The sequence below is a fragment of the Lonchura striata genome, chromosome 7, assembly GCF_050655825.1.
Source record: "Lonchura striata isolate lonStrDom1 chromosome 7, ASM5065582v1, whole genome shotgun sequence".
NCBI lineage: Eukaryota > Metazoa > Chordata > Aves > Passeriformes > Estrildidae > Lonchura > Lonchura striata.
Window position 1 is genome coordinate 5,677,256 of NC_140709.1, and position 27,303 is coordinate 5,704,558.

General features: G+C 38.8%; 1 protein-coding gene and 1 long non-coding RNA gene across 10 annotated transcripts in view; one reads left to right on the forward strand and one right to left on the reverse strand.

The window, feature by feature from the left end:
• Positions 1 to 11,369, forward strand: part of LOC110480621 (von Willebrand factor D and EGF domain-containing protein) — a 186,957-nt gene extending 175,588 nt beyond the window's left edge. For both annotated transcript variants that reach the window (XM_085584840.1, XM_085584839.1), the window contains one exon: positions 1,801 to 11,369. In XM_085584840.1, the coding sequence (XP_085440966.1) occupies positions 1,801 to 1,835 (35 nt within the window). In that variant the 3' untranslated portion in view covers positions 1,836 to 11,369. The remainder of the gene's footprint in view (positions 1 to 1,800) is intronic.
• Positions 1 to 27,303, reverse strand: part of LOC146766874 (uncharacterized) — a 203,249-nt gene that overhangs the window by 94,303 nt on the left and 81,643 nt on the right. The window lies entirely within an intron of this gene.

The following is a 27,303-nucleotide window of genomic DNA, read 5'->3' on the forward strand; positions in this document are numbered from 1 at the left end:
ATCTAGTTTGATACAAATGGTACATTACAAGCTATCGTGATGGTGTATTTCCCCAGTAAGAGTTTAAACATTAATGTGCTAAACTTGTCTGTCTCTTGAATATTTATTCTAAGGCAGAAAAGTACTGAGAACTATAACCTGTTGCAGAAAACAATAATTAAGAAAAGGTAAATCTCACAGAAGTTATTTTTAACTCTGGAATTTACCAGTGAATGGAGCAGTAACTGGCCATCTATTCCCCAGGAATGAACCCAGTGAGCACCTCCCAAAGATTAAACACACTATTGATTTCAGTACAACCTGAAAATACACAGTGCCTTTAATAAACTATTTCTCATATTAAGGCAATCCTTTGCTACAGCTAGTGACCTTCACATCACTATTACTTAGTTCATTTATACATTAAGAGACATAAAACCACAGATCAAGGGTGCTCAAGTTATCCAAGCTGCATTCAGCATCAGTCAATGTACAGGTCAGCCATCTGTGGAGTTTTCTGAAAATACAGCTTGTGTCTTTGGAAATTATTTGACAGGTAAATTGAAGTAATAGGAGAGTAGAAAGGAAAGTCAAATACAAGCAGTACTGAGCTGCACATATCTGCTGGTCAGACTATTTGTGAATATATATACATATATTTTTATACACATAGATAAAATTACACACCTAAAATTCAGACAGACACTTCAGTATAAATGTGTATATACATACATGGAAATATGCAATATGATACAGACATGCACATAAATTTTTATTTCACTGCAATAAACATATATCTCTCTTCCAGATATCACATCCTTTTTTTCCTCTCAAATCCTAATTTTAACTAAACCTGTCTAAATCCCAGTAGGCACTTGTATGAGTCTTTTAATATAAAATAAATGTGCCAGGTACTATTCACAAATATCCAAAAGTAAGAAAGGGTATTTTAGAGTCAAACTGGGAAGAAAAATTTGGATACATGATGCTAATATCAAGGTTAACCTGTCATATCAAATACAGATATATCAAGATTAAGAAACACCTTTCTTCTTGTCCTGAATAATAAAATAACATCAACCTCTTTATGTGCTTTGTAATAGAGATTTCTATATAAATGCCCTTTAAAACAGGTTCTTAAATGTATAGGCTAGCATAAAATAAAGCTTTTCATATCATCTATTATCTTGCTTTGGAATAAAGCAAACTTGCTCGTGTATTTAAAATGGGATGATATTCATGGACAACTTCTGCTGTACAAAAATGGGATAAGTGCCCTGAAACACTTTCAGGCAGGAAGCCAACGATCTCCATGCCTTATACAGAAGTGGCAGAGTGATTTTTTTTTTTTTTTTTTAAAAAGGTGCACCTGCTTTAGATGAAAGAAATTGAATTCCAACTCCATAACTGTCAAGCAGCACCGCAAATAATAGAGCCTAAGCGGAATCATTGCAGCAATATTGCTATTTTCCTGTTGGGGCGATGGAGCAGAAACCAGCCTCAGCTCCTGACAGCACTTTACCTGCACGCTTTGGGACCAGCTCCATTCATCATTCCTCTGCTTAAGCCCTTTCAAAAACATGTTCTTCATTCCCAGGTTAATAAAACCTTTGGTTAGCTAAGTGAAAAGTGTAGGGAGGAAAAAAAAAAAAAAAAAAGAAGGGAGGATCGTGGTTTTGCCAGATTACATAAATTCCAAAGAATATACTACAATAAATCATTTGAGCGCTTGCATGTAATATTTCTTACGTGACGCCCCACGCTTGAGGCTGTTTCTTCTGTTGCCCCATAAGCAGCTGAATCCTCATTTCTTTTTTGCAGCTCTCAATAGGATGAAGAGAGCAGCAGGACAATGAAGACAATCATTTGGGTATTGATAATCTGACTGAGCACGTTTTTCATTTGGGAAGATGCAGTGTGAAGAAATTGCTAGCTCTCTCCCTTTTATCCTTACATAATCATACAGAAGAATGAAGAAAAAAGCCAAAATCTTTCTTTTATGTCAATAAAGCAACATTTATTTTCAAATCTGTCCATGGCAAGACTCAAATTTATGATCTGTGGCTGCAGTGACACCATCACAACTGCTCCAGACAAGATTTTACAAGGGTACAGACCATTTTGCAATAAAAATTTAGTGCCATGTTATTCTGCTTTCATTAAAATTTGATGGCACAGATGAATTCCCTCCTTTTTTTGGATTTTTTTAATACACATGAATGTTTATCCACAATCCAGAGAAAAATGAATTAATTAGATTCTGCTTTTACTGAGATATTTCAGTGACTACCAGTGATAATACCTCAATTATGTTTACCTAACACAAACTCATTGCCTTTCTGCTGAGTAACTGCTAAAGCCAAACACTTTCATTTTCCAAGTTTTTGATGTATTAGTGCTTAATTTATCTGGGGAGACATCACTGCAACACCTGGGGAAAGAAAGGCTTTTCCTGGGTCAGTCAACCATTGATGTGCTAAGGACACACAAAGCCCCAGTAGCCAAATAGTCTAAATCCCTGGAAGCATTTTAGAAAACCATCCTTTTAATCATATATTTGGTAAAATACTGGAAAATCTAGGTGGGCTCAGAAATTTGCAGCTTAATCTAGAAAATTCAGATTTACAGAAACCTACCAGTCTCATCTATCACTGGCCATGTTTCATCACAAGCAGAGGTACTGCTGTGGAAAAAATGGGAGAGAGGAGAAAGGAGTATGAAGAAGGGAATAAAACCAAAAATTATAAGTTCAATTGATGATAAAAAAAAAAAAAAAAAGAGTCCTAAACCATCACTTTGGACAACTCGGGTTCAGTAAGATAAATCCTAAACCTCTTGAGTATCCACCCTCTCCTTTTGTTTGTCCTACTGGAAGATTCAGGGCAAATACAGACTGAAATCTTGGATGCCTTGAGTGAGGAATACAAGAGTTTTAATATTCCCTTACTCTTCCTGAAGAAATTTAGGGGAACAATGATACAAGCAAGGATTTTTTGATTGAACCTTCAAGGACTGCAAGGGTAACTAGGTGCAATATTTGATCTGACTCTTGCTGTCAATTTGTAAGAATAAAAAAGCCTGACTGTGACATGCCGGAACATTTCAAATTAAGTACTTTTTTAAAAACCTTAGAAAAACCGTAGCTACTAAAATTCACTGAAACACTCATCCTTCCTTCTGCCCTGCTTCTAAGAGTAACATTTTCCCCCCACATTTAAATAATACAGCAAATTGCTTTAAAATCTATCTATTCTGTTCTCCAAGAGATGATTTTCTATTCTTTACTTTAGTTTCATTTTATGTTACCAGCTGCTCCAGTGTAAACAGTATCCCAAATGCAAAAGATTAAAAAAGCAAATTAAGCTCGACGCTCCTTGAACATTTCCTACAAACACTTAGATAAAGGACCAGACTTCAAAAATCCTTCTTATATTTTCCTAATACACACTGATCTAGACCACAATCAGCAATGTTAATATGACGTTTTTTAGCAGTTCCTGGAAGACATTAATGCTAGAAGAGAACATTGGCACCCGATATGTATCTACAAGATTAAATTTAGGGTGGCAATTACACCTTTCTTCAAGTACAGTCTCAATCGATAAAAAAGATTTCTATTACTTTGCCTCCCTGCCTACCAGAGACAATGCTAATGATCAAAACTGCCTGCCAAGACTGGATTTGAAAATCTAAAACAGCTTTCCCTGCCTTGCAGTCTCTCACTGTTTTCTAGAAGGGACTATTTGAGACAACCTTCACCCCCCTCTATTTTTAGACAATTCAGAAATGGTTTGGGTCACTGAGGATTGTTCATGTGTGGTTAGAAAAGAGGAACAATTGCTAATAAATTGCAACTCTCGAGCTCCAGTACCTGATACCAAATTATGGGTGAGCTACACTTGCTTTGGCTCACAGGCCATGTCAGTGTAACTCTCCTTTCTGAAAGGTGAATTTGACACTCTTCCTTTTCTCACTGTCACTTCAGCATTTAACTAATTTGTTTCCCTTGATTATTCAATATGCCTTGCTAAAACTCCTTAGATGTGACAACTACTTTACTCCCCAATTGTGTTTTAAACAGGCTCTTGGATAAGAGAAAATTTACTCTTTAGAATTTCATACATGTTTTACACCTTGTTGAAAGCTACCCAATAGGGTCATTTTCTTGGGAAAAAAAAAGTCTTATTTTTCTAAACCTTGTTTTATAAGCCACTGCTTCTGTTATATGTCCAAAAATACAGTGAGGATTTAAAGACAGAAGGCTTAGTAACTGCACTCTACCAAAAAATTGTACCAGCTCAGTAGAGTCACCTGAAGTTACTTAGTTCTAACTTCTAATTGTCATTATGATTTCCAATATTCTTTGTTTGCTGAATACTTATTCAAAATCCTATTAAATCCAGAATAAATAGGGTACAATAAATCATGCTCTCTTTTTATGGGAAAAGCAAACAAAGCCATTAGGCAGGAGGGGATTTTTGCTTAATATAAATCTTTATGAGAGCACAGTAATTGTCAGATTTAACTCACCCATGGCTTATAATATTCATTCATGTGGATGTTTAAACATTAATCACTGCCTCTATCCTTTTAGGATTTTCTAGGATTTATGGTGTTTTCAATCCAAAAAGTGCCCCCTACCCTTTTTCTTCCTAGAAAGCAGGAGGCTGAGAAATGTATAAAGTAGGGGTTTTTTTGCCACTATGAACCTTTGCCAAAAAGATGGAACAGGTTACAAGCTCCATTGAACTTAGGTATGTTTGCACATAAGTGCATCACCAGAGGACATCACCTCAAAACCTCAGCTCAAAGTAGAAATTGCTTCAAAGCAAAAAAAACATTAAAAAAAATTTTAAAAAGCCCCACAAAAAAAAAAAAACTTTTAATGGAAAAAATAGCCATGTTATTCAAAATTCCATAAGGGAAAATACCATTTAGTTTTAAAAGGGTTTTTTTTCTCTCATGTTATGAAGTGTCATTTAAGTTCAAAGAAGTGCACGTTCCCCCCTGTAGAATAGTTAAATACAACACCATCACTCTTTTTAAAATAAGCAGTTTTGCATCACAAATGTCCCTCTTTTGGGTGCCTGCAGATCTCATTCCTTGATTTATCCACAAATAATTACAAGAGCAGAAGCCACTAATTCCAGCTGAGGGAGACCACTCCCAGGGAGAGGAGCATGATCTGACCTCTTCAGCCTTCCTGCCAGAAAACCCTGTTCCCCATGGATCACTGACACAACAGCTGGGATGAGTGGAAATGAGGAAATTTTGGGGCACATTTCAAGCTGATGACAATTTGAGAGGATCTGTCAAGTCATATACCACATCCCAGATGACAAAGGCTTTGCATATACATAAATAAAGGAACATGGAATTATGCACAGAAATATTTTCCTTTTTAATTATTTAACTACAAAAGCTGTAGCTAATGATATGCTCTGTAGACCTTATACTACATCTTTATGCTCAATTAATTTTTTAACATTAATATCATTTGGGGAAGAAGCAGGACTTGCCAGAATATACAAAATATGCATAACAATATGTACCTCTAAGATTACTGTTTATACTTGGGCAAACTAATTCATGCTCAGGAGCTCTAGGTAGGAGCTGCCACATCCAATATTAATGATCTTTATTCAGAAGAAGTTGGCACTGTGGTTGAGAGCAGGAGCTCAGAGGCAGGACAGGAAGGGTTTCAGGACACAGACATTCCTCTGTCCTCTATGTTGGTGCCCATCTATTTCTCCTGGGTTTGGGGGGTTTCAGCCAGTTTCTCCCAGGAAGAGGAGCACACAGGTGCTTTCTGCAGCTCTTTTAGAAAAGCTCCAGGCCCTGCACTGTCAGCAGAGGTGCAGGAGCTCCTGCAGAGGTGAAGCTGGCTCCCCCAGAACAGCCTGCCTTCCCTCCAGCCAAGAGGATGTGCTCTGTCTTTGCTCCTAAAGACACAAATTGCCTTTCTTTCTGCCTCTGCCTGAGTCCCAGGCAACTCAGTTCCAAACTGACTTCTTAGTTGACCTCTTCAGAGTTCAAGGAATTACATCCTCTCTCCCTTCTCTGTGTCAGACCCAGTTCTGTTATTACTTTCCAGTGTGACAGGTAACTCCACAACTTCCCAAACTCTGCAGCTAACCTGCCTTGGAGAAGCCTCTCTATTAAAAACTGGAAAGTGACTCCAAGGAAAAAAACCTAGCTTGACAAACTCCCAGTCTGAACCAGAAAGAACTTTTATCCTGATGATCATAATTTTGTCAAAATTCTTTTGTCCTAACTTTGCTCTTGAAATGTTATTCTTCTGTCATGACAGTGTTTTGGGTGGAATCAGCCAATATTCCAGACTACTTCTTTGCCACCTGGCTACATTTCTTTTCCCTTCGTTTAGGAATAATTTCAATCTAGACACACAGCTTGCTGCCACTTGTGCTGTACCAGGAAGATGGGAATATCTTGCAATGAGTTTACTAAGAGGATGCAGAGACTTTTAATCAGTTTGCCTTACAGCCATGGGAAGAAAGGAACCTGCTCCTGATTTGCTCTCATGTCCCTGCCTTTTTCCTTTCTTTTTTTTTCCCTGGAGCAGCTTTCAGCATGCATTACCCATGAGTGATTTATTAGATTGTCAGTGCTGTTAGAGTCCATGTCAGGTGTATGACAGATTTGTCATAAGGGTGCAGCAAACCCAGATTACCCTGTTCAAAAGCTGCATGCCTTGCTATACTCTGTGTCAAGCTTCTGAGAGTCAACAAAGGGTTTGTCACTAACGTGGATGTCTCAGAGAATGAAGATCCAAACCTTTGTGATTATCCAGCCTGTTTATTTCACCTTTTAACTAAGTCTGCTGGACTGAAATAGAATTTCAACTCGCACAAGATGAAGCAGCCTATCTGTTTAATACCACAAGCTACTATCAACCTCATATGTTCATTTGCCCTTTAATACAGAGACCATTTCAAAATCTTTCTCCTGCTATTAAAACACTTTTAAAAGCTTATGCCCTTATAAACCAAGCAATCATTTTCCCCTTGACAGCTACGACCTGCCATCACTTTACCAGACCAAATTACTGAAGAGAATTGGAGGTTCATGAAGGCAAGAGGCAGAGATTTCCTTCAGGAGATAAAAATGACCAAAGTTCTGTTCACACACAAAAAGAAATTCAAACCTGGTTCTATTCACTATTTCTTCATACAGAACAGAAACTATTTTTGCAACTTCTACTTGGAAACACCTGAGAATAAAGATACATGTCCAGACATAAGAAATGAGCTAAACAAAATTGGTTTAGACTTTATCTGGGAAGATCAACAAGGAAAACCATCAGTTATTTAACTTATGTAAGGTTCAGGACATAATAAAATAAAAAAATTGAATAAGGAGGGTGCTATCTGAACAAGATGAGCAGAAGAATTAACAATGTAATAAGGATATACAAATATTACAAAGTAATCCCAGAACACTGATTTGCCTTTCCTTAAAAATAACCTGAATAGGAGGACATGAATGAATTAAAAAAAAAACAGAGGAAATCCAGCCTAATCTCTCGAGGTAACAAAAGCTGAAGGTGAATTTTTGGGTCACAAAATCTGGGGAAAAAGAAAAAAAAAGAAACTGGGAACGGTTACAGCAGCAGTTAAAAAAATCTGGGAGTAGATATGATCTGAATTAGAAATTATTGCATTAAAGACTATCTGGATTAGAAAATAAAGAATGTTTACATAAAATAGGAGGAAATTGTTCTAGGATTGCAGTCTAAACAGGAAGAATATTTATATATGAGGAGTGTTTAAAGTGTCTCTTATAAAGGAGATGAACACTCCCTGTTTATGAGGAGTTGTGTAGAAAAGGCAGGAGGTGATGGGTACAAGTAAATCCTGGGACATTCTGATTAGAGATATGAGAAAATATTTTCACAATACAAACAATCGTGTGTTTGAATAATCTCCTCAGGTAAGTGGTGGATTCCCTGATGTTGGAAACTTGTAAGATTAAGCTGGGCTCCGTGCATCATTGTCATATGGAACTAGCCACAAGTCACAAGTCACAACTCTTTTAAAGTCCATGACTGGGTTAAGGGCAGAGAGAACCATGAAAAAAAGCTAAAACAAATCAAAATCAAGGCAAATGTTTCCAAGGCCTGGCTGCCACTGCTTAGTACACATTCAACTGCAACAAACTTTAAAAAGCAAATTTTAAACACATGTTACTAGCTAAGTTATAGCATGAACCTAAATGCACTTGTACACTCATCCCAGTTAATTAGCAATCTGCAAACTAATAAATATTCCATAGTCAAGGGAAAAGTTGTCCCTGTGCTTAAAAAGAAAAGTTTTGTGCCAGCAGCCCGACATCACAAAGCATTTCCAGTGTTTGCGTGACGTTTTGTGTCCATGAAAAGTTTTAGTCTGCAATTTTAATGCTGTTCTGAGAGTAAAGTTCTGCAATCTGTTACTGCCTAAGTGCTGGAGAGTGCTTTGCCTGGATGCTCTAGGCTAAGTCCTGTCCTTGGGTGCAAGGGCACAGCAAAATGCATCTGTGTACTTGAGGGCTAAATTTAGATGAAGGAGAAAAGGCCACATGAGATAGAGTTTCATTTTGGATCATTTCATGCTTGGATTTGTAGTCAAGAGCTTTAAATTTTCCTGGTTAAGAGAGGGCACCTGAAATACATTTGCTTTTGTCCAGGTTAGGGGTGCTCACAGATTTGTAATACCCTGCTGAAGTAGCTCTTACCTGATCATAGGTTGTAGAAAATTAGCAGCAGAATAGAGAGGAGAGGATTTAAACCAGCAGTAAAACAATTTAGACATGAGTTTAGAAAGTTTTCTGGCTAATTTTGAGGTTGAACTCACAGCCCTTGCACAAACAAAGCTCCCTGTAGTTCCACAAGCTTTCCAGCACCACTTTATCTCTGCTGGATCTCCAGCTACAGATTCTCTTGCCCCAGGAAGAATCTGCAGAATTCTCTCTTTGTCCCTCATTAAGGTGGATCACATCAAGCAAACATTCAATGTGCATGTACTGACCTACCCAAAAACCATCCCCATTTCCTCCTCAGGCTGCCTCTGGAGAGAACACTCAGGGAATAGGAACTATGTCCCAGCTCAAGAGCTGTAGTGAACTAATAAGGAATTCACAAAAAAAAGAATTTCTTTGATTTCAAGATGTTATCTACAAAGAACTGAAAACACACAGAACTGAAATCTGGAGAAAAGAAGAGTTTGTAAAATTATTTGCAAATTAGAACGATATCTAGCAGGCACTGGGATTTGAAACCATTCCTCAGTGTATCTTTATTGAAAAGCATATTGTCATTGTTTAATATGCCATACAAACTAATCAGAGATTATATTACGTTAACAAAATTACAGCAAGAGTTACCAAAGACAAAAGCTAAAACATTATTAAATAATACACTTCCATTAAAAATTATAAAGTGATTGTTTGCTTCTCTTTGATAGAAGTAACTACTAGGGAACACAAATCCAAGTGGACATTTATTGAGCACAACGCACTCAGTTTTTAATTAGTAGTTTATAGGTAAAATAATGTATAACTCAAAGAGACAGAATCAGACCAAGCTTGACTGTTAGATTTTCAAAAAATTAATTTAATATTCCCGTGTCTCATCATTATTTAATAAAATTACCACCAAGACAATGAAAATATTTACATTTTATCTTTCCAATCAGGTAAACAATTTATAGTGAAGAAAATATGCCTGCTCAGAGCACCAAAACTTTGAATGGACTTGGATCAAAGAATATAATGAAAAGGTGTGGGGGGAAATTGCACAATCCATCTTCAAATTGAGTTAAAAATAAATTTTTTTTTTCAGCTAATCTGAGATCTCAAAATTTAAAGCCTGATACTTGGGTAAAATGACACATTTCATATTTTTGTATTTTCATTATCACTAAATTATGAGTTGATATTTCCTTGCTTTTACAAACTGTTCATAGAAGCAGAAAAAAGCTAAAAATTTAGTTTTGAGCTGAAGAAGAGATTAACAGTTAAAACTGGAATTTACCAGTACTTTATAATGAAGAGAGTAATTAGATCTGAAAAATCTTTCAGGTTGGCACCAGACACAGGGCACAGCCAGTGGAACCTGGCTGGCAAAATGTGCCCACGCAGGTGCTGGGAACCACCAGCAGCTCCTCAGGTTTGCTCCCTCCTTGCCCCACTGCAAACACATCTGGGCCAGGTTTCTCAGCTGGCTCAAGAAAAGAACTCTGGTACAGCTGCAAAAGGCATCGAAGCCCAGGCACACACAGCTTTCCACAGAAAATAATTTGTTTGACATGAATTCTTCTTAATAAACTCATTTTGGCTATTATTCATGTCTTTGTTACTGTGTCCTCTGTACACATAGAGACAAAAACCTCAACATCATCCTGTTCCTCTTTTTTCCCTTCCTTTAAGTAGCTCCCATTGTAACTCAAAGCCCTAGAGACAGAAGATATTCCTTACTTCTTATCTTTGGTTTCAAAATAGAAGTATGATGGATATTCTGACAGAAATGAGAATAGACATTAGGCCATAATAATCCTGCATTCTCAAATAACTTAAGGCACTAGTTCAGCTTCACTCATTCAGCAACACAAAATATTATTTATTGGCTGTTAAAGAAAAATATGGTAGCTCTTGATGGCAAATTCATCCTCATTTTTAAACAACTGTTATCAGTGTTCAGAAGGAAGCTGTAAGCATAGCTTTTAAAATAGTCCTGCAAAGACATTAACTCTGAAAAATTGAAGGAGAAACTGATGGAATTAGGTTTGATCCCATATTGACAGTCAGAGAGTCACAGAGTCACAGCATCACGGAATAGTTGGGGTTAGGAGGGACCTTAAAGTTCCACCCCTGCCATGGGCAGGGACACCTTCCACCATCCCAGGCTGCTCCAAGCCCCATCCAACCTGGCCTTGGACATCTCCAAGGATCCAGGGGCAGCCACAGCTTCTCTGGGCACCCTGTGCCAGGGCCTCCCCACCCTCACAGGGAAGAGTTTCTTCCTAATGTCAACTCCAAACCTGCTCTGTTTCAGTTTAGAACCATTGCCCCTTGTCCCTTTTCCTCAGGGCTTCTCCAAATCCATCCTCCTCCCAGCCACTCTTTGTGCTTGGGATTGCCCTGACAGAGGTGCAGGACCTTGCACTTGGCCTTGGTGAAATTCAAGATGCTCACAGTGGCCTGGCTTTCATCCCTCCCTCCCTTCCTGCAGGCTGACCACAGCACCCAGCTCAGTGTTGTGAGCAAACTTCTCTGGAGTGCTGTCCCAGTAGCACATTTCCCAAATTTCCAGCAAAATGTCTAAAAGAAGAGGGGAAGCACAGAAAAATGCTGGGGAAAGGCAGAGCTCACTCAGGCTGCTCTCCTTCCTCACATCCCCTGCACACACACAGCACAGGCTGGAGGCACGTGGGACAACACACAGCCTGAAATTGGAGCATTTTTAATCCTCCACACACTGTAATAGAGGTCAAATACCATTTACAGTATTTAATATTTTATTTTTAGGAAGACTGATGACATTACAGCTCATTGGATATTTATGAAGAGACAGTAGTCTCATTTTCATGGGTAGCAAACACTGTGGACAGAAACGTTCACACAAAACCCAGCTGCTGATGAGCTGCACTGGGAATTTTTTGCTATCTTACACACATTACCCACACCACTGACATTCTTACAAGCTGCCAAGCCTTATTTTGAGCAAAGCAGCCTGTTTGGCTGGTGATTTCATACAGCAGAAGGCATTGTGAGAAAAGAGAAAGAGGCAAGGAGCATTCAGTAGCACAGATTCACCAAGTCACTGCAGCACGACTTAATTTGGCTTTGGGATGTTATTTTCCGTGGGAACTCAGTTTGTGCTAACACAGGAGGCCTAATCAGAGAAGTCTGATGTATTTAGTGGGAACAGAGGGAGAAAGGCCTCACTGTGTCCTGTCAGCCCTCAGCTGCCAGGACCATGGCTTGTGGGAGCAGAAATGTCTTTAGGTTTTTCTCCAATTTCCTGAAATGCTGGAATCCCTCAAGGTCCTGAAAGACAGCTGCAAATTGTGCTTGTGGGACATGGGATGGCTGTAAGATCATGCAGGAGCACTGTTGTACAGCAGAAATAACCTCACAAGAGTCATTTTGTGTCTGCAAAGCCACTTTGGATGCCAGGGAAGAGCCCTGCAGGCAGCAGGTCCCATAAGCCCTTCATTCCCCACCCCAGGTAATGTCCCTGCTCCTGCAATGGCACCAGGAAAATCAGGATTGCAAGTGCAATATCTTCTGTAACCATGCTCAAAGGCTGTTTTTCTCCTAAAACCAGGCAATTTATCTTTTAAAATTCCTAAGTCAGGCTGTCGTTGTCAGATAATGCCAGACCGATTTTTATCCTGTAAACCCTGAGAAAGCCCCCATAAATGGAGTGATGTGGGCTTTAATTGCAAGGACACACTTTTCTGTGGGATCCTGCTCCATCCAGGGCAATATATGGACAGAGGAAGGGGGCAGACCCAGCTAGCACACAGTGCCACAAATCTGGCATTTCTTACCCCTCAGCACAGAGCAGATTTCATTCTCTTTGCTCAGGCACCTTCCCTGATTAAATACTGATAAATAAAGAAACTGGCACCAACTCTATCAGCAGGATGAGAAAAGATTGTAGAAACAACCTCTGCTGGAGATACTGGGGATGAGAGTGCAATGGAGATAAAGCAAGTAAGGAAGAGGTGAGGAACATCACAAACTTCATTGCCTTCACTTAGAAATAAATAAATAAATAAATTACAGTTATGATAATCAGGCTGGAATAATGAAGCATTATCTACTAATCTTTTGAATTTTAACTGCAGCTATGGGCTCCACACAAGCAGGACCTTGCCTTTCACCATCCCCTAGAGATTTTCAGCTGTCTTGACTGCTTTGTGTCCCATTAAATTACAAGTATAGTTTTTCAATTAGCTGGGCTATTTGATGGAAGTTTTCCCCCTTAAAAATAAAGTCAATTTTACAAGCAAGAAAAGCTTTAAGAGTGAGGTGGCCTTTTACCAATTTAGTACATCATTTTCATTAGCTGAACTTCATCTATTATGTGAAAGAAAACAGTTAAACATAGATAGAAAATTTATCAAATTTAAGTTTTAGAGCTATGCTGGTTAAAATTGAAGTATTTTCTAGTAGTTTTACAACCTTATTACTTTAAAAATAGAAGATTATGTTGAAGGTAAATACTATTGTCATTGTTACCATGGTAGAATAGCATTCAGTGTTCATCTTACAGGATATGCATGCTGCAATAATGAACACTTGTTCAATTTACTGATTACATTCACATTAAAACCTCCTTTTATTTCTAAATCATTTGTCATAAGCTGAATAATCTATTCCACTATTGTTATCATTAATAAATGCAAAGTTGATCTGTAACAAACTACTCTTTTAAGTTTAAAAGCAAGAATTTAAGGAGAGGGGTTTAAATAAATAATATCTCAGGTGCTAGCTTACCAAAAAGTATTATTATTATTTATTTTTTCTTCTTTTAATTCTACTCTGTTTCAAATTGATAAAAAACACTTTTAATTCTACTTTAGATGGCATTTACATAATGAGTTCACACATTCTTTAATTTCTCTAAGTGCTATGCTTGCTTTCTACCTGAGCTGAATAAAAGAGGTATCAATAAATCTTGAGTTCATTGTAGCTTAGTGTGGTTTTATGTCTAATATAACCTATTAACAGAAAGAGAAGACTCCACTGACATATAAAATTCACTAATCCTCCAGAACATTTTCACCGGGAAGTTGGCATCTAGCATCAATACTAAAATAAAACAGTATAATGCAGAAACAGTCTGAAATATCTCAAAATCCATGTAATAAAACTTACTCTCATCCCAAAGTATTAGAGAATTTTAACCTCTAAGACAGAAAAAAGCTATAGGTTTATTTCTCTAACATTTCTCATCTCTGTGAACATTGGTTTAGCTCCACTGGCTTGAAGCAAATTGAAGGCTGCAACTTCACAAAGCTCCAATAAAATGCATAATGTTCAATTTCAGCCTTTCTGAAGCTCTCTGTCCATTACCATAATGGACTTAAATATCTATCACTCAATTCTCAAACTATGTGTTGAACACACAGAACAGACACACATTATACACAGGTACAGGCTTATGACAAACAACTCAGGCAGAAATGTGCTAAAAGCATCCTGAAATCTGCTGGCATTTCCATTATTAACATACATCACAGCTATAAGATGCTTTCCTACTTATACCTATATTTTAATATAAATGTTCTGACCTTGGATATATAAATAAACAAATGTAACTAAACTTTAGTAAGGTTGGTTTATTTTATTATGAATCTTAATGCTATCACAGACAGATCATGAAAATACACTCTAGTTACTGCACTTTAAAAAAATGTAGGCTATGACATATTCTCCATTCCCATTCTGGGAAAAGCAGTAACAATTATGAACAAGCCCCTTGAGGTTATAAACAGATTTTGCATAAACTATCATCTCTTCCCAGTTATTACACTAATTTCCTTCCTAGTGCCATCACTAGTTTTACCCATAATATCTTTACAGCCTACTTATGCAGTAGCTAAGTAATACTCTATGTAGCTGAATATTTATTTTTGAGAGATCAGACTCAAGGCTCAGCTGAAGGAACTTACTGGAAAATACTTTTGAAGTGGACACATTCTTCTACTTGGCCTTCTGGAAGAGAATTTTATGCATTAGTAACCTTTTGACAATATCTTGCTTGTACCCAGGATCAGAAAGTGTTTTGTTTGTTAATGTTTGAGTTGTTCTCCTCCAGGTTTTTTTTGTTGGTTTTTTTGTTTTGTTTTTTGTTTTGGTTTTTTTTTTTTGCTATTTGAAGATTATATTCTCCCATTTCCAAATATATATGGTTAGGTTTTGTTTACCACAGAAGAGAGCAGAATACATTGTAGGAATGAGTTAGCAGTTCATCGTTTTTAGAAGATCCTGCCAGACATAACTGAGTCAGAAAGAATTGTTAAGTCTGTGTGAGACTGTGCTTAGGACCCAAATCTGCCACAAATTTACCATAGACCTTCAGCAAAGGCATTAAAATGTTCTATACTTCAGTAACCTCCATTATTAAGACTTATAAAGAGCTCCCCTTGTTTTGAAAATCTTCCCTTTAGAAGGATAATCTCTTGGAAAGGGTTAATGAGGAATAAATCCCTAATGTCCCACCAATCCTCTGGGCATGTCTCCCCCATTACCTGCTGCTGCCAGAAGCATCAGACACATGTGAGGATCAGCAGGGAACACCTCTGCTTCCCTGTAATCCTCAATTTCCTTCTACCCTCTTCACCATCCCATTGCTGATGCTTAAACCTCACCAATGAAACCCCTGGGAGCCCCTGTGCCCTTAGACCACAGAAGTAGCAGAGTCTTGATTTTGAACTCAAATTGAGACATGCCATGAGTAGAAATTCATTCTTGGCATGTGATAATCCACTCTGGCAGAAGTTCTCCTCCCTGTTACTTTTGACAATCATCCAGCACAACCAGTAACATCTGTAGCCTGGAGTAATTTTTTTGAGATTGTCCAAATGATTGTTTACCAATATGTGAGGTGCCATGAGGTAACTGGCACAAAGATGGTCTGGCATGGATATAAATGTGTGCAAGAACCCAGGAAAGGAGAAATCCTTCCTCACTGTTCCAAGCCCACCTGGCTATTATTTGTAGTGGTAAGGATGGAGGAGGTGGACACAGCAAACCAGAGGTGTGAAAGATGCTGAGCAAGGAGATGGGTGAGGACAAGTTGTTTCTGGTGATGGCAAAATGGAATGGAAAAAAGAGAAAAAAAAAAAAAAAAGGAAAAGCAGCAGTTGCAAAGGATCACCCAAGGGACAGGTAATTATTTCTATTTAATTGCAGCTTCTCTCCTCTGATAAGCTGAGTCATTGGGTGAGCTTCCTCAAAATCTCACATCCAATTGATAAACATCAAATTAGCACATCATTACCCATGCTTTTTTTTTAGGATATTAGGTCCATGGAACAAAAATTCAGGTCTGATTGAGACTAAATTCATGCTGAATTTTGACTCATTTCAAACAGCTGGCACCCATCGGAGATGAGTCCTGAGCTTCTGAAAGCTCAGCTGTGACTTGAGCCTTGCTACAGTTTTCACTGGGCTGATGAGAATTGTGGTGGGCTGTTTCCAAAGCACCAGCCAAGCCTCAGAGGAGACTCAGCTTCAAGGGAGGAAGAAGGAAACTTAATTAAAAGCAAACTGAAATCACTGCACTGAATCCTTTGGGAGATTTTCACCTCGTTCTCTGTTTTTAAATAGTGCTGTAGCAGGACACACTGCAAGCAAAGGGACTCTAAAACTTTTTGGAAACTCTTGTACGAAGTTCTAGCATAACATTCCACAGCCAATAACAGGCAAAATACATCACATAATTAGAGACTAACAGGCTTTTGACAAGATCAAGATCAAAAAGACATTAAATTCAGTATGACTAAATTATCAGGGACGATTCTGAGACAAAAGGATTTAACCAGGCTTCATAAAGGTCAAAAAAACAGGGAGGTAAGTTAAAAGAAGGCAATTTTCTTCCTGCTGTTTTTTATAGATTCTGTAAAAAAATTGGATAAGGCAGGGTGTCACCTTCCACAAATAACTGTTTTGTATAGTGTAACCATTCTCCAATTGCTATTTCAGACTTTTGCCCAGGGTGGTGCTAGGAACTCCACCAGAAAACACTGATCTATAGCCTGAAGTTAAAATCTCTGATGGAAGAGGCCTTTTTCTTCTCTGTCCAGGTAACTGAGGCAGTGCCCAGCCCCATGTTCTGTTGTGCAGTGGAGCCTCAAACTCCTGCTCCAGGGGAGGGGAGTGATGAGGGAGCAGGACTGACAATTTCCTGGCCCCAAGGAACTGCAGCTCCCCTGTCCTGGATCCTGCCTCAGCTTAGCATTGATTTCTGTGCTTCCTGATCAGTCACAGAAGCAGTTAAGTCATGATAAACATGTTTTTCTTTCTATTGTGACAGATGTTCCTCCACTGCAGTGTGCAGTTGTTGTAAACTCTGTCTAATATATTAAGCTTCCAAGCTAAATTGCATTGGTAATTTTATCCCCTTTCCTTCCTGACCTTCATAGGTTTAAAAATCAGATACTTAACCTTGCATTAATGGCAGGGGTTTTATTGCACAAGATTACACATTTAAAGCCATTATCATAACCTCTGCTCCCAGGTATAAAAAGCTGAGAGACATCCAAATACATGCCGGGGAAATGACTGGTAAGGAAGAAGAGGAAACCTTTCTGACACCATCATTTTCTTTTTTAGCACTGTTATGAAAAATGGGTCTTTCAGTTGCTACACAGAAAGCTCTCAACCATAACAAAGTTACGTGAATATTTCTAATGTTTTAAAGAGTGACCTGTGCAATGTTAATTGAGGGATTGTAATTCAGGAGTTAGGTCTTGTTTTCACATGGAAAACATTTGGCATTTGCCAATTACACACGAAATTCTAGTAAGAGAAAAATTAGTGTCATCCTAATGTGAGTTTTTTGACCTAGTTAAAGAGGAACCTAATAATAAAACTTCATTTTCCAAACATTATCTTTACCTGTCCACATGCTCACAAAAAATCCTCTTACTCAAGCTTTGTGTTACTTAAAATCCAAATTGCTGGAGGTGTAGGATACAGCTTGCAAACTCCTCCAGGGCTGAATTTCTCATGGGTGCAATGAAAACCCCTTCATGCTCAGTCTGTCATCATCCTCTTCCCACAGGATTTGACTTTGGCTTTTTACAGGGTCTGCAGTGACAGGACAAGGGGCAATGGCTTCACAGTGACAGAGGGCAGGCTCAGGTTGGATACCAGGAAGAAATTGTTCCCTGTGAGGCCCTGGCATGGGGAAGCTGTGGGTGCCCCATCCCTGGAAGTGTCCAAGGCTGGCTGGGGTCCAGTGAAATGGGGAGGATGAGTAGGAACAAGCTGGTCTTTAAGGTTTCTTCCAACACAAACCATTCCACGAGTCCGTGGTTAAACCTGTGCTGCTGCTGCCCCACCCTTGCCAGTCAGACCCCCCAGGAATTAAACCTGTTTGTGCATTAACAGTCCCTCAGGTGATTGGGGCTTTTATCTCAAATAAGCCTTTTGGTTACAGAATTTTAATTTTCAGGTCTTTGGAGCAAAGTAGACAGATTCTAACCATAAAGGTCAAGAGTCCAGAAGTGTTACCCACAAATTCTGCAATTTTGCATTCAGGTGGAACAATCCAGTATTTACCAGACCCTTTCAATACACAATAAAAAGTGGCAGCTCCTGTTCATGCTATCCTTGGGAATGCCAGATGGCTTTTTCTGGCTCATGACCCAGATAGATTGCTAGTTATGTTGTTAGTTTACTTCAAATATCTATTTGCTTTAATTGCCACAGTGCTGTGTTTTTTAATGATGCTTCTTGAAGAGGCATCAATTTATTTGTTTCACCAACCATTTCTTTCATAAAATATGATACTAAATAAAAGCTGAGATAATATTGGCGGGATGGAAGTCATTTTTTTGAAAAAAGGATAAAACCAACAAACTTGGAAAAACAAAAACTTTAAATTTCATTGAATCCATAGGTCTTTATGGTTCACCTTAGATTTACTAGTATCCTGTGGAGTCCTTTTATATGCAGTAAAATGTCTGCCCCAGGTAAAATTGCCAGCACTTTAGAACAAAGGTTTTGTAAGTGGTGGTTTATAATGCGTGTGGGATTTGAAATGTACATTTTTTCTTGTCTTGAAGATAAGTCTTATTAAGATGGCATACCCCCTTGGAGGCAATAATGGGTTTTTTCCATTGCAATAATACTATTTCTTGTAAGAAAGGCAAAGAGTGTTTTTTTATCCTAGATGAAGTTGATGTTTTCTGACCTGATATTGTTACTGTAAGATACAGATTTGAAGGAACTCTTGAACTTCTGAGCACAGAAATCACTATTGCCAATATAAATCAACAATATTCAATCTACGGCTGGACTGAAATCTTCAATTTTTCACCCTGTGCTTCCTTCACATCCTCACAAATAAAGCTATTTGGTGTGTATACCTCAATTTTGAAATAAAATAAATTCTAGAGATGATAGAAGCCTACTATGCCAGCAAACCTGAATCGGGATTTTCAATAAAGTCCTAATTGTACTTCTAAGTGGGTATATTTTCTAAATGCTTTCAGGAATCCCATTTCAGGGCTCACCTTGAACCTCACCAGGCCCCAGCTGTGCCATCAGCCCCCAAACCTGGCTCCAGACCTGTTTCCAGGCATCACTCAGCCTTGGGAAGCACATGCCCTGGCACTCTGCTAGCCTGCACCTTGTTTACTTGGCTTGCCAAAGAGAGTTACAGCATTTCAGAGCTGCAGGTTCTTCTGAAATGCTCTATTATATTATATGATTAAGGTAAATCTTGCAGAATTGTGTGCAAAGGCAGGTGAATCACTTTAAACAGCATAATAGGCAGCACACTTCAATTATTCTGCTGTCTCACCTGTATTGTTTCAAGCAAACCAGATTTAACAGAACATTGGCTTTATAGTAGCATCAATTTGTCAACTAAACTAGAACAATAAATATAAAAGAAATCTAGCAATAGACCTGCATTTTTAATCTGGTTAAAACAATATAGAAAGCAATTACAACACAAAATCTCTCATGAATGGCTTCTGAGGGCATTGTGGGATCAGTTCACAGGGCTCTCCAATGCCCAGCTGAGGTCCTGGTTTCCTCACAAGGACGTCCCAGTTAGGTCCCAGCTTTCATGGGGTACCTCAGACCTCTGTTGGACTACAATATGTGCAGTCTTTAACCACAACCTACTTCTCAACTCCACTCAGAAATTCTCTTTATGCACAACCAGTCCATCGGATTGTTCCCTCTCTCCCTGCTTCTCTGAACTTCCTTCTTCAGCAGCAACCAGATCCTTGGGCCACTGCAAAAATCAGAGAAAAATCTAGGCTGGAGCTCCTCCTGCTAGAAGCAGGGCCAGATTCCCAGGGAGGTCAGTGTGCCCAGAGAAGCATCCACTCAAGTTTAGAAAATCTCCACAGCCCTCATGGGCTCTTGTGCTGGTGTTTAACCCTGCTCACTGTGCCATTTTTGATTCTGTATGTCCAATTTGAATGGCCCTTGCTCTTCTCCAGGCCAGGCAAAGCCAGCATCCCAGTCTCTCCTCACAGCTGAGGAGGGGCTCCCACCCACCTCAGCAGCCCCCACAGAAAATCCTCTTTTTTGTGTGCATGTCCTGAAGTGAGACACAGCTTTGTGGTTTCAGCTGCCCCAGTGCCACCACCAGGAGAGGGATGCCCATCCCCAGGTGCTGAACTTCAGGCTGGCATTGAAGTGAGTGAGTTTTCCCCTGGCCAGTCTTTCCAGTCTGTGCAGATCCCTCGAGGAGATCTGCTCTGTGCTTTCCTCAGGCACTGGAGTGAGACCGACACCCCTCCAACTCCCCAAGTCCCCCTCCTTGCATTTTTTAATTATTTCAGATGCAGAAAGTGACATTAAAACCTGATATTTTTCTCAGTCTTATCTTATTATTCTGAAATTTCCTTCTCACATTTCTTTCCAGTTAGCTCTATTGCATCAGAGCTTAAGGGAAACTTTAATAAGCAAAAAGACAACAACTTTACTGCATATTATTTCATTAGTTCCAGAACCAACCTCACTAACTCCTCTGCCCCTTCTATTTACATTCTGTATTTGCAGGCAACTCCTGTGTCCTTTGCTTTAGTAGTTGTTAAGCCATGCTATGCATATTTAACTCTTAATCATTTCTCATTAGTTCATCTTCCCAGTTCCTGACTCACTTTTGTGAATATTAATTAGCTTGTTAAGAGCTTTGTGCCTCTGTTGGCCTCAGTCCTGCCTTTATGGAAACTGAGGGAAAATTCCAATTTGAGGGACCAGGCAGCTCCTAATCCAACTGTGACATCTCTGGATAGGAGGGAGAATAATATCTTCCTTTCTTGTCTTTGCTCGGGGCTTTTCTGTCACTTTTCCAGGCCCCAGCTGCTATTGACTCCCCAAAGATTTCCAGCAGTGGGAGGCTGACTTTTATTACTGAAGAAATACAGTAACTTATTCTCTCAATAAACTGGAGATGCAAAGGAGCAATTTATAAAAAGGAGAAAGAAATATTTTAGTTCAGTATTGGAACAGACAGGTTGTTATAAAGCTGTTGGCTAATGGCATCAATATTGACCAATAGCACTGAGTCATATTAAAATACATGTTCTTTCTCATAGAGAGGTAAAGCTAAACAAAGAAATTTACACACAAATTTTAAATAAAAATTGTTGTTGATAACATGGAATTAAGAAATAGAAGAAAAAAATGCAATAAACAGGAGAAACACACAAGCTTCTTACTGTTTAAATAGAAACTCTTGATTCTGCTCTCTTTTTAAATTATTCCTTTCATAGTTCCTTTACTGAGCTCTTCTTTAGTAAGGTGTAAATGTAAACATCTTTTTTGACTGGAGAAAAGGTTTTAACAGCTTTTGATTTGGAAAAGCACTTTCTTTCATTCTCAGATTTTAAAAGTCAAATGAAGAAATCTATTTCTATCCAAGTTCAATTTCATTTTCCCACCAAGCAAATCAGCAAACAATATTTGATAGCTAAAAGACAGTCCATTAAGATGCTCAATTATCTATTACTGTTTAAATGTGTATGCTTTGAATAACACACAGTTCCTAAATCATGAGAGGAAATGTTATCTAGAACAAATAAAACCTAGGGAGGAATGCTTTCATCTTAAAAAAGTTTGTGCCTGTTATTATTGTAGGTCACCTTCAAATTCTGCATTAAAGACAGCACTTATTTTTATGCAGAGTTCTATCTGACAGAGGAGTTTGTATTTTCCTTTAGGATAAAAAACAAATGGTACTGAAACTCCTGCAAGTCCCTAAGCTCATTCATTATGTTGAGAGAACTGGAATATTAGTGCAGGAAGCAAAGCATCTGAAGAAGAAAATGGAGGTGGTTACGGTAGAAAAATATTATTAGTGTATCCCTCATCCTCCCAGTGCTCCCACACAGGAGGGGGACATGGATCCTTGAGCAGAATGCAAGGTCTGCTGCTCTCTCATGGATTCAATCTTTCCATTAAAAAAAAAAATAGTAGAAAAGATGAGAAATGCTGATCTTGTGTTGCAAATAAATTAATCAGCATGCTGACAACTTTCACAGTGTTGCTACACATTTAAAAGAGTGGCATCGGCCTGGGGTTTATTTAAAATAATTTGCATAGTTCTATATGAATGGTTTTTAAAAAGAAACAGAGGGAGAGAGAAAACAGGGTGATTTGCAGGAGTTATTTTTCAAATTCAGCTGTAGGACATACTCATTGTCACGCCTTAAAAATGCATTTTCCGTTACAGAAATGGAGCAAGAAATATGTGGTCTAAAATCCTTGAGGCTGCCTTAGCCTTCCAAAGAAGGGATCCACAACTGACCAGTTGTCCTTGGAATCATCACCATCTCTAGAGAAGACAAGGGCTTCCCAAAGAGCTGAATGTGCATTCTTCACTAACCCACTATCTACCATAAAAAATCATGGAATCACAGAGTGGAAGGGACCTTAAAGATCATCAAGGGACACTGTTCTGGCAGGAAACACCTTCCACTATTGTTGCTACAGGACACATGGAAGCACAATGCGAGCCAATTGCCTTTTGCAGGGTAAAGAAGAAAGTTTATTCTCTGACTCCAACTTTTATACTTTCCCAAAGGTGACAGTGGATTGGAGAGTGAATGGGCCACCTCTCCAAAGACATTGGACAAACCACCAGTACATCAAGTTTCTCTACCCCCATGAAGGAATGCAAAACAAAATGTTGTTTATAGACATTGTGCAGGAAAGTTTTCTAACAGAATGTAAATTCAGAAGGCTTTAGAAAATCTTAAGAATCAGGACGACACACTATCCCACTAAGCCCTGTCCAACCTGGTCTGGAGCACGTCCAGGGGCAGCCACAGCTTCTCTGAGTGAGCTGTACCTGAGCATCACCCTCCCAGGGAAGGATTTCCTCCTAATATCCAATCTAAACCTGCTGTGATCAGTTTGAACCCACTCCCCCTTCTCCTTTGTCCAAAGCCTCTCTTCAGCTCTCAGGCAGCCCTTTAGGCACTGGAAGGTGTTCCAAGTTATTCCCAGACTGAGCAGCCCCAGCTGTCTCAGCCTCTCTCCACACAGCACGGGTGCTGCAGCCCTCGGATCACCTCCGTGGCCTTCTGCCACCACCACTTCCAGCACATTGTCCCCAAGGACACACCAAATATTACAAATATTTATTATAAATATTACACTAAAAGCTTTTCAAGGGCCACAAAAGTCTCGTTCTCCTGCAAAGCACATCTAGACATTCCACCACCTGTATTTCAGCACTCCTCACCTCCCAAGGAAGCAATAAAAAACACTTTGGCATATTTCTGCCTTTTTCCAAGATTTGGATGTTTCTGATAATGTGCATGAGAAACCGAATATTAATATCTACAACCCACCATGATATCCATCACAAAAATGTTATTTTTCATAGTAAACTAATATTCAGAACACATCAATAGCTGTCCCTGGCTTAGGTGGTCTAAACAACCAGGCTGTGATGGGCAAGTGCAGCCCCCCTTGGGCTGTGTGGGTGAGTTGTAGCCTAGCTATAGCTGTGCTGGGTAACAAGGCACCATCATTCACACAATGACAAACTTGCCAAAACAATTAAAAGTATGTAATCTCCCCTCATCCCTTGTGCCAGACCTGAACTGATTATTGCTCATAGCCATATTTTTCAAAAATAGCCACTTGATGTAATCAGTCATTGCTACATCCCCACTTGCTGAGGGGTGTAACGTGGGTAACGTGCAGGTAATAAAATGCTTGCTCTGCAAACAAACAGATTCTGCATTCAGCAGTGAATGAAGTTTCCACATTGGATTTAATTACTTCTACTTTAAAATATTATCCCTCCTTGTAGAATAAAACTTCTATTTGTGTAAATCTCCATGTCAGGGAACATGCATCATCATCATTCAACTTTCAGCAGAATAATTGAATGTGGGGGTTTTCATCATGATCGTGCAAGAGATCTAGAAGATATTTCTCAACAGCAGTAAAGTAACTCCAGGGAGTGTAGTTATCATGATTATCATCAGGCAATTACAGTCGAGCTACTGAAGGATAAGAGACCTTGAGCTGCATTACTTGCATCATAACACCGAAATTACGGGTTCAATTATCACATAATTCCTGCTTGTTTATCCTGTTTTACTATTCAACTTTCTAGGATGCATAAAGGGAGACAGGCAACAGTAAACACACACAAAGGGCAAAGAGCACAAGAAGAACCTGCATGGAAGGAATGTATAGACATCAGAATGATTTTTAAAAATTAAAATAAGAAGAAAATCGTAAATCTGTAGAGAGCAATATCCAAAGCTCTTTTTGGAAAGCTTCTGTAACATTTTCTCTGGATTTTAACTTAATAAAACACAAAGAGCTACTTGTAATCAGACAACTAATCCCACCATGAATCAGTGAGGCCACGATCCAGCAAAGTGCAGCTTGTTCTGACTCGCTCCAAACAAAACACTTAATGCCTGCTTAGGTCTGAGCACTTGAGAATCCCTCTTTGACCTCAGGAAGATTTAAATCTGATTAAAACAAAGCATACCTTTCACCTGCTATGAGATTTGGGGTTCAAGCAACAAGGAGGTTAATTTTATATTTGGTCTGGGAAGAAGAAAAAAATAATAGTCCTCTAAAATATGGTGGCAGCAATATATTCTAAAATATTCTGAGGAAGCTAAAGTCCTCTAAGAAGGACCATTCCATGACAGGTATTACCTTCTGCTTTCAATTAAATGCATATTTAACACATCAAATGTATTGTCTATGCCTATTTCCAAATCTATTGCCTATGGAATTTTGCTTTCCAACATTTTATCTGTAACTATGTTTTACCTTACTGGGAACAGGACAAACATTGGCACAATTTGAAACTTCAGTGCTTGCATGGCTGATTTGTCTGGATCATTGGGCCTGTAGTTTTTTTTCCCAGGAAAATCTCCAATTAATTTTATGGTGTTCTATTCAGCTCCAATGGAATGCTTTACTTGGAAGAAAAGGATTTTTGTGGTTGACACCAAGACTGAGACAGTTCAGAGGAAATGTAGTGTCATACAAATATAGAATTAAAAGCAATTTATTACATTTACTGAATCTTTAAGAAACATTGTAAGGGTTTGGCTGTCATTGTCACTTTTTTCCCATAAAGATCCAAAGAAATAACCAAAAATAACAGAGAGGGACTATGTCTTTAGGCAAAGATATACCCAGCATAGAACACATGTGAGAATATTTAACATCAGAGATTTCAGTTTCATAGTTTTAATTGAGCATTTTGTTATCTTGCAATGTTATGTGTGACCCAACATTTCAGATACTTATATAACTAAACATTAATAGCAATTGCTTCTTATAAAAATCATAATTAACCTTACTACATTCAAAGTGTAGAAGACCATTATCTCCAAGAAATGCTTTTATGAATTTTGTGGTTAACTTCAAAGACAAGAAGAATTGGGGTTGAAAGGCAAAAAAAAAAAAAAAAAAAAAAAAAAAAAAGGAAAACATTGGTAAAGTAAATCTGGAAGTAAGAAAAATAGGAAAGTAAACAGCCATGTTTAGGAAAGACCTGTTATTCCTTGTCTCCTGGTCCTTGTGGCCATATAGATAATTTATATTGCAGTTTTCTATTGCTAATCCAACTGGCACATCAGGTTCAAAGGATTTACAGAGGGTTTTTTTCAAAGCCAGTTAATTTGCTGGGGCCTGCACTTCATTCCTAGCAGACATCCAGCAGTGCTCCCTGGGCTGATAGGTAGCAGCAGACTAGGGAGATGTTTACACGGCTTTTAAAAGTAAAAGGCAGCCTTGCCACATTTGGTGACCTCCAAAGTGAGTAGAATTGCAAATGGCAAGGACTGAATTTAATTCAGTACCCAGCATGCCACTGATGTTTTACATGCATGATCAATGAGCAGAGCTGGGCTGAGAAAGTGCTGAATATTCATGGAAATGAAATTCCCTAACCCTAATTTCAAAGATAAAATGCCATTTTCACTTTGACAAGACTGTTCTGGGTGTTTTCCAGGAATATTGATGCACAGAAAGCTCATTAGAACCTTTAGACTGAATGAACAACCGCTGCCCTTTGGCAGGCCTGGAATTATTCAGGGTGGAATTGGTTGTGCTCACATGACTTATTGGCTCTGGTAACACAACGAGCTGTCCATGCCAAATCATCCTGAGGAGCTCCCACGTTGTGACTGCAACCTTCACACCTCCTCTGCCAGCCCTGCAGCTTTGCTCTGCTGTTTGAGGTTCTCTGATGTCCTCAGACTTGCCAACTTTGCCTGTTTTCGCCCACTAAAAACCTTTGTGGCTTGAGTTCTCCAGACACAAATGGATCAGGCACAGACACACAGAGCTCTAGGAACACCTCAGATATAGATTGTGCAGTCTCCAGAAGGGATCACTGCAAACTTAGATGGACCCTGCGTGATGCCATCTGAGTTTGGCAGGGAAGATGAAAAGATGAATTTCAGCCCTTCCTCTCCCTATCTTCACCAGCAATTCATCACATGCTCACTCCAGGCTGCTGGCCCTTAAGAGAAGAGCTGCAGAGCAGCTGATGAAAAGAGGTGTCATAACCTGTGAAATTTCTATCACTCTCTGTCCTAAAAGCAGCATGAGACCCCACTGGCCTGTGCTCAGGTTCAGTGTAAGTATTGACCTATCCAACCACTTATAGTACATCTATAAATTCAAACCACATTTCACCAAAGATCAAACTTCTAAGCTTCTGCAGAGAATGCCAAAAATCTACCAGGAAGAAGGGCAGCCTACCAGACTGTTCTGTCCAGACAGAATAGCCTTTCTTGATAATCATGAACCATTCACTCAGTCACTGATTCACTTTGACCATATCAGGAGCAAGATGTTGCACTCCACCAGGGAATAAAGGACATTTCTTCTGGCACTGGGGCACAGCTTGTGCTATTCCTTCCACTGATTCTTACTTTGAGACAACCACTGTAAGAAATATCAAATTACTTTAATTTTCAATCTGTTTCTATACAATTTTTATTACTCTAAACTTACAGTGGAGGTTTTTCTAGGGGATTATCTAGGTACAGTCATGGGGCTTTTTTCTAAACAGTTTCAATTTTCCTTTAAAAATCCATATTTAAATTCCCTTTTTATTACTATGAT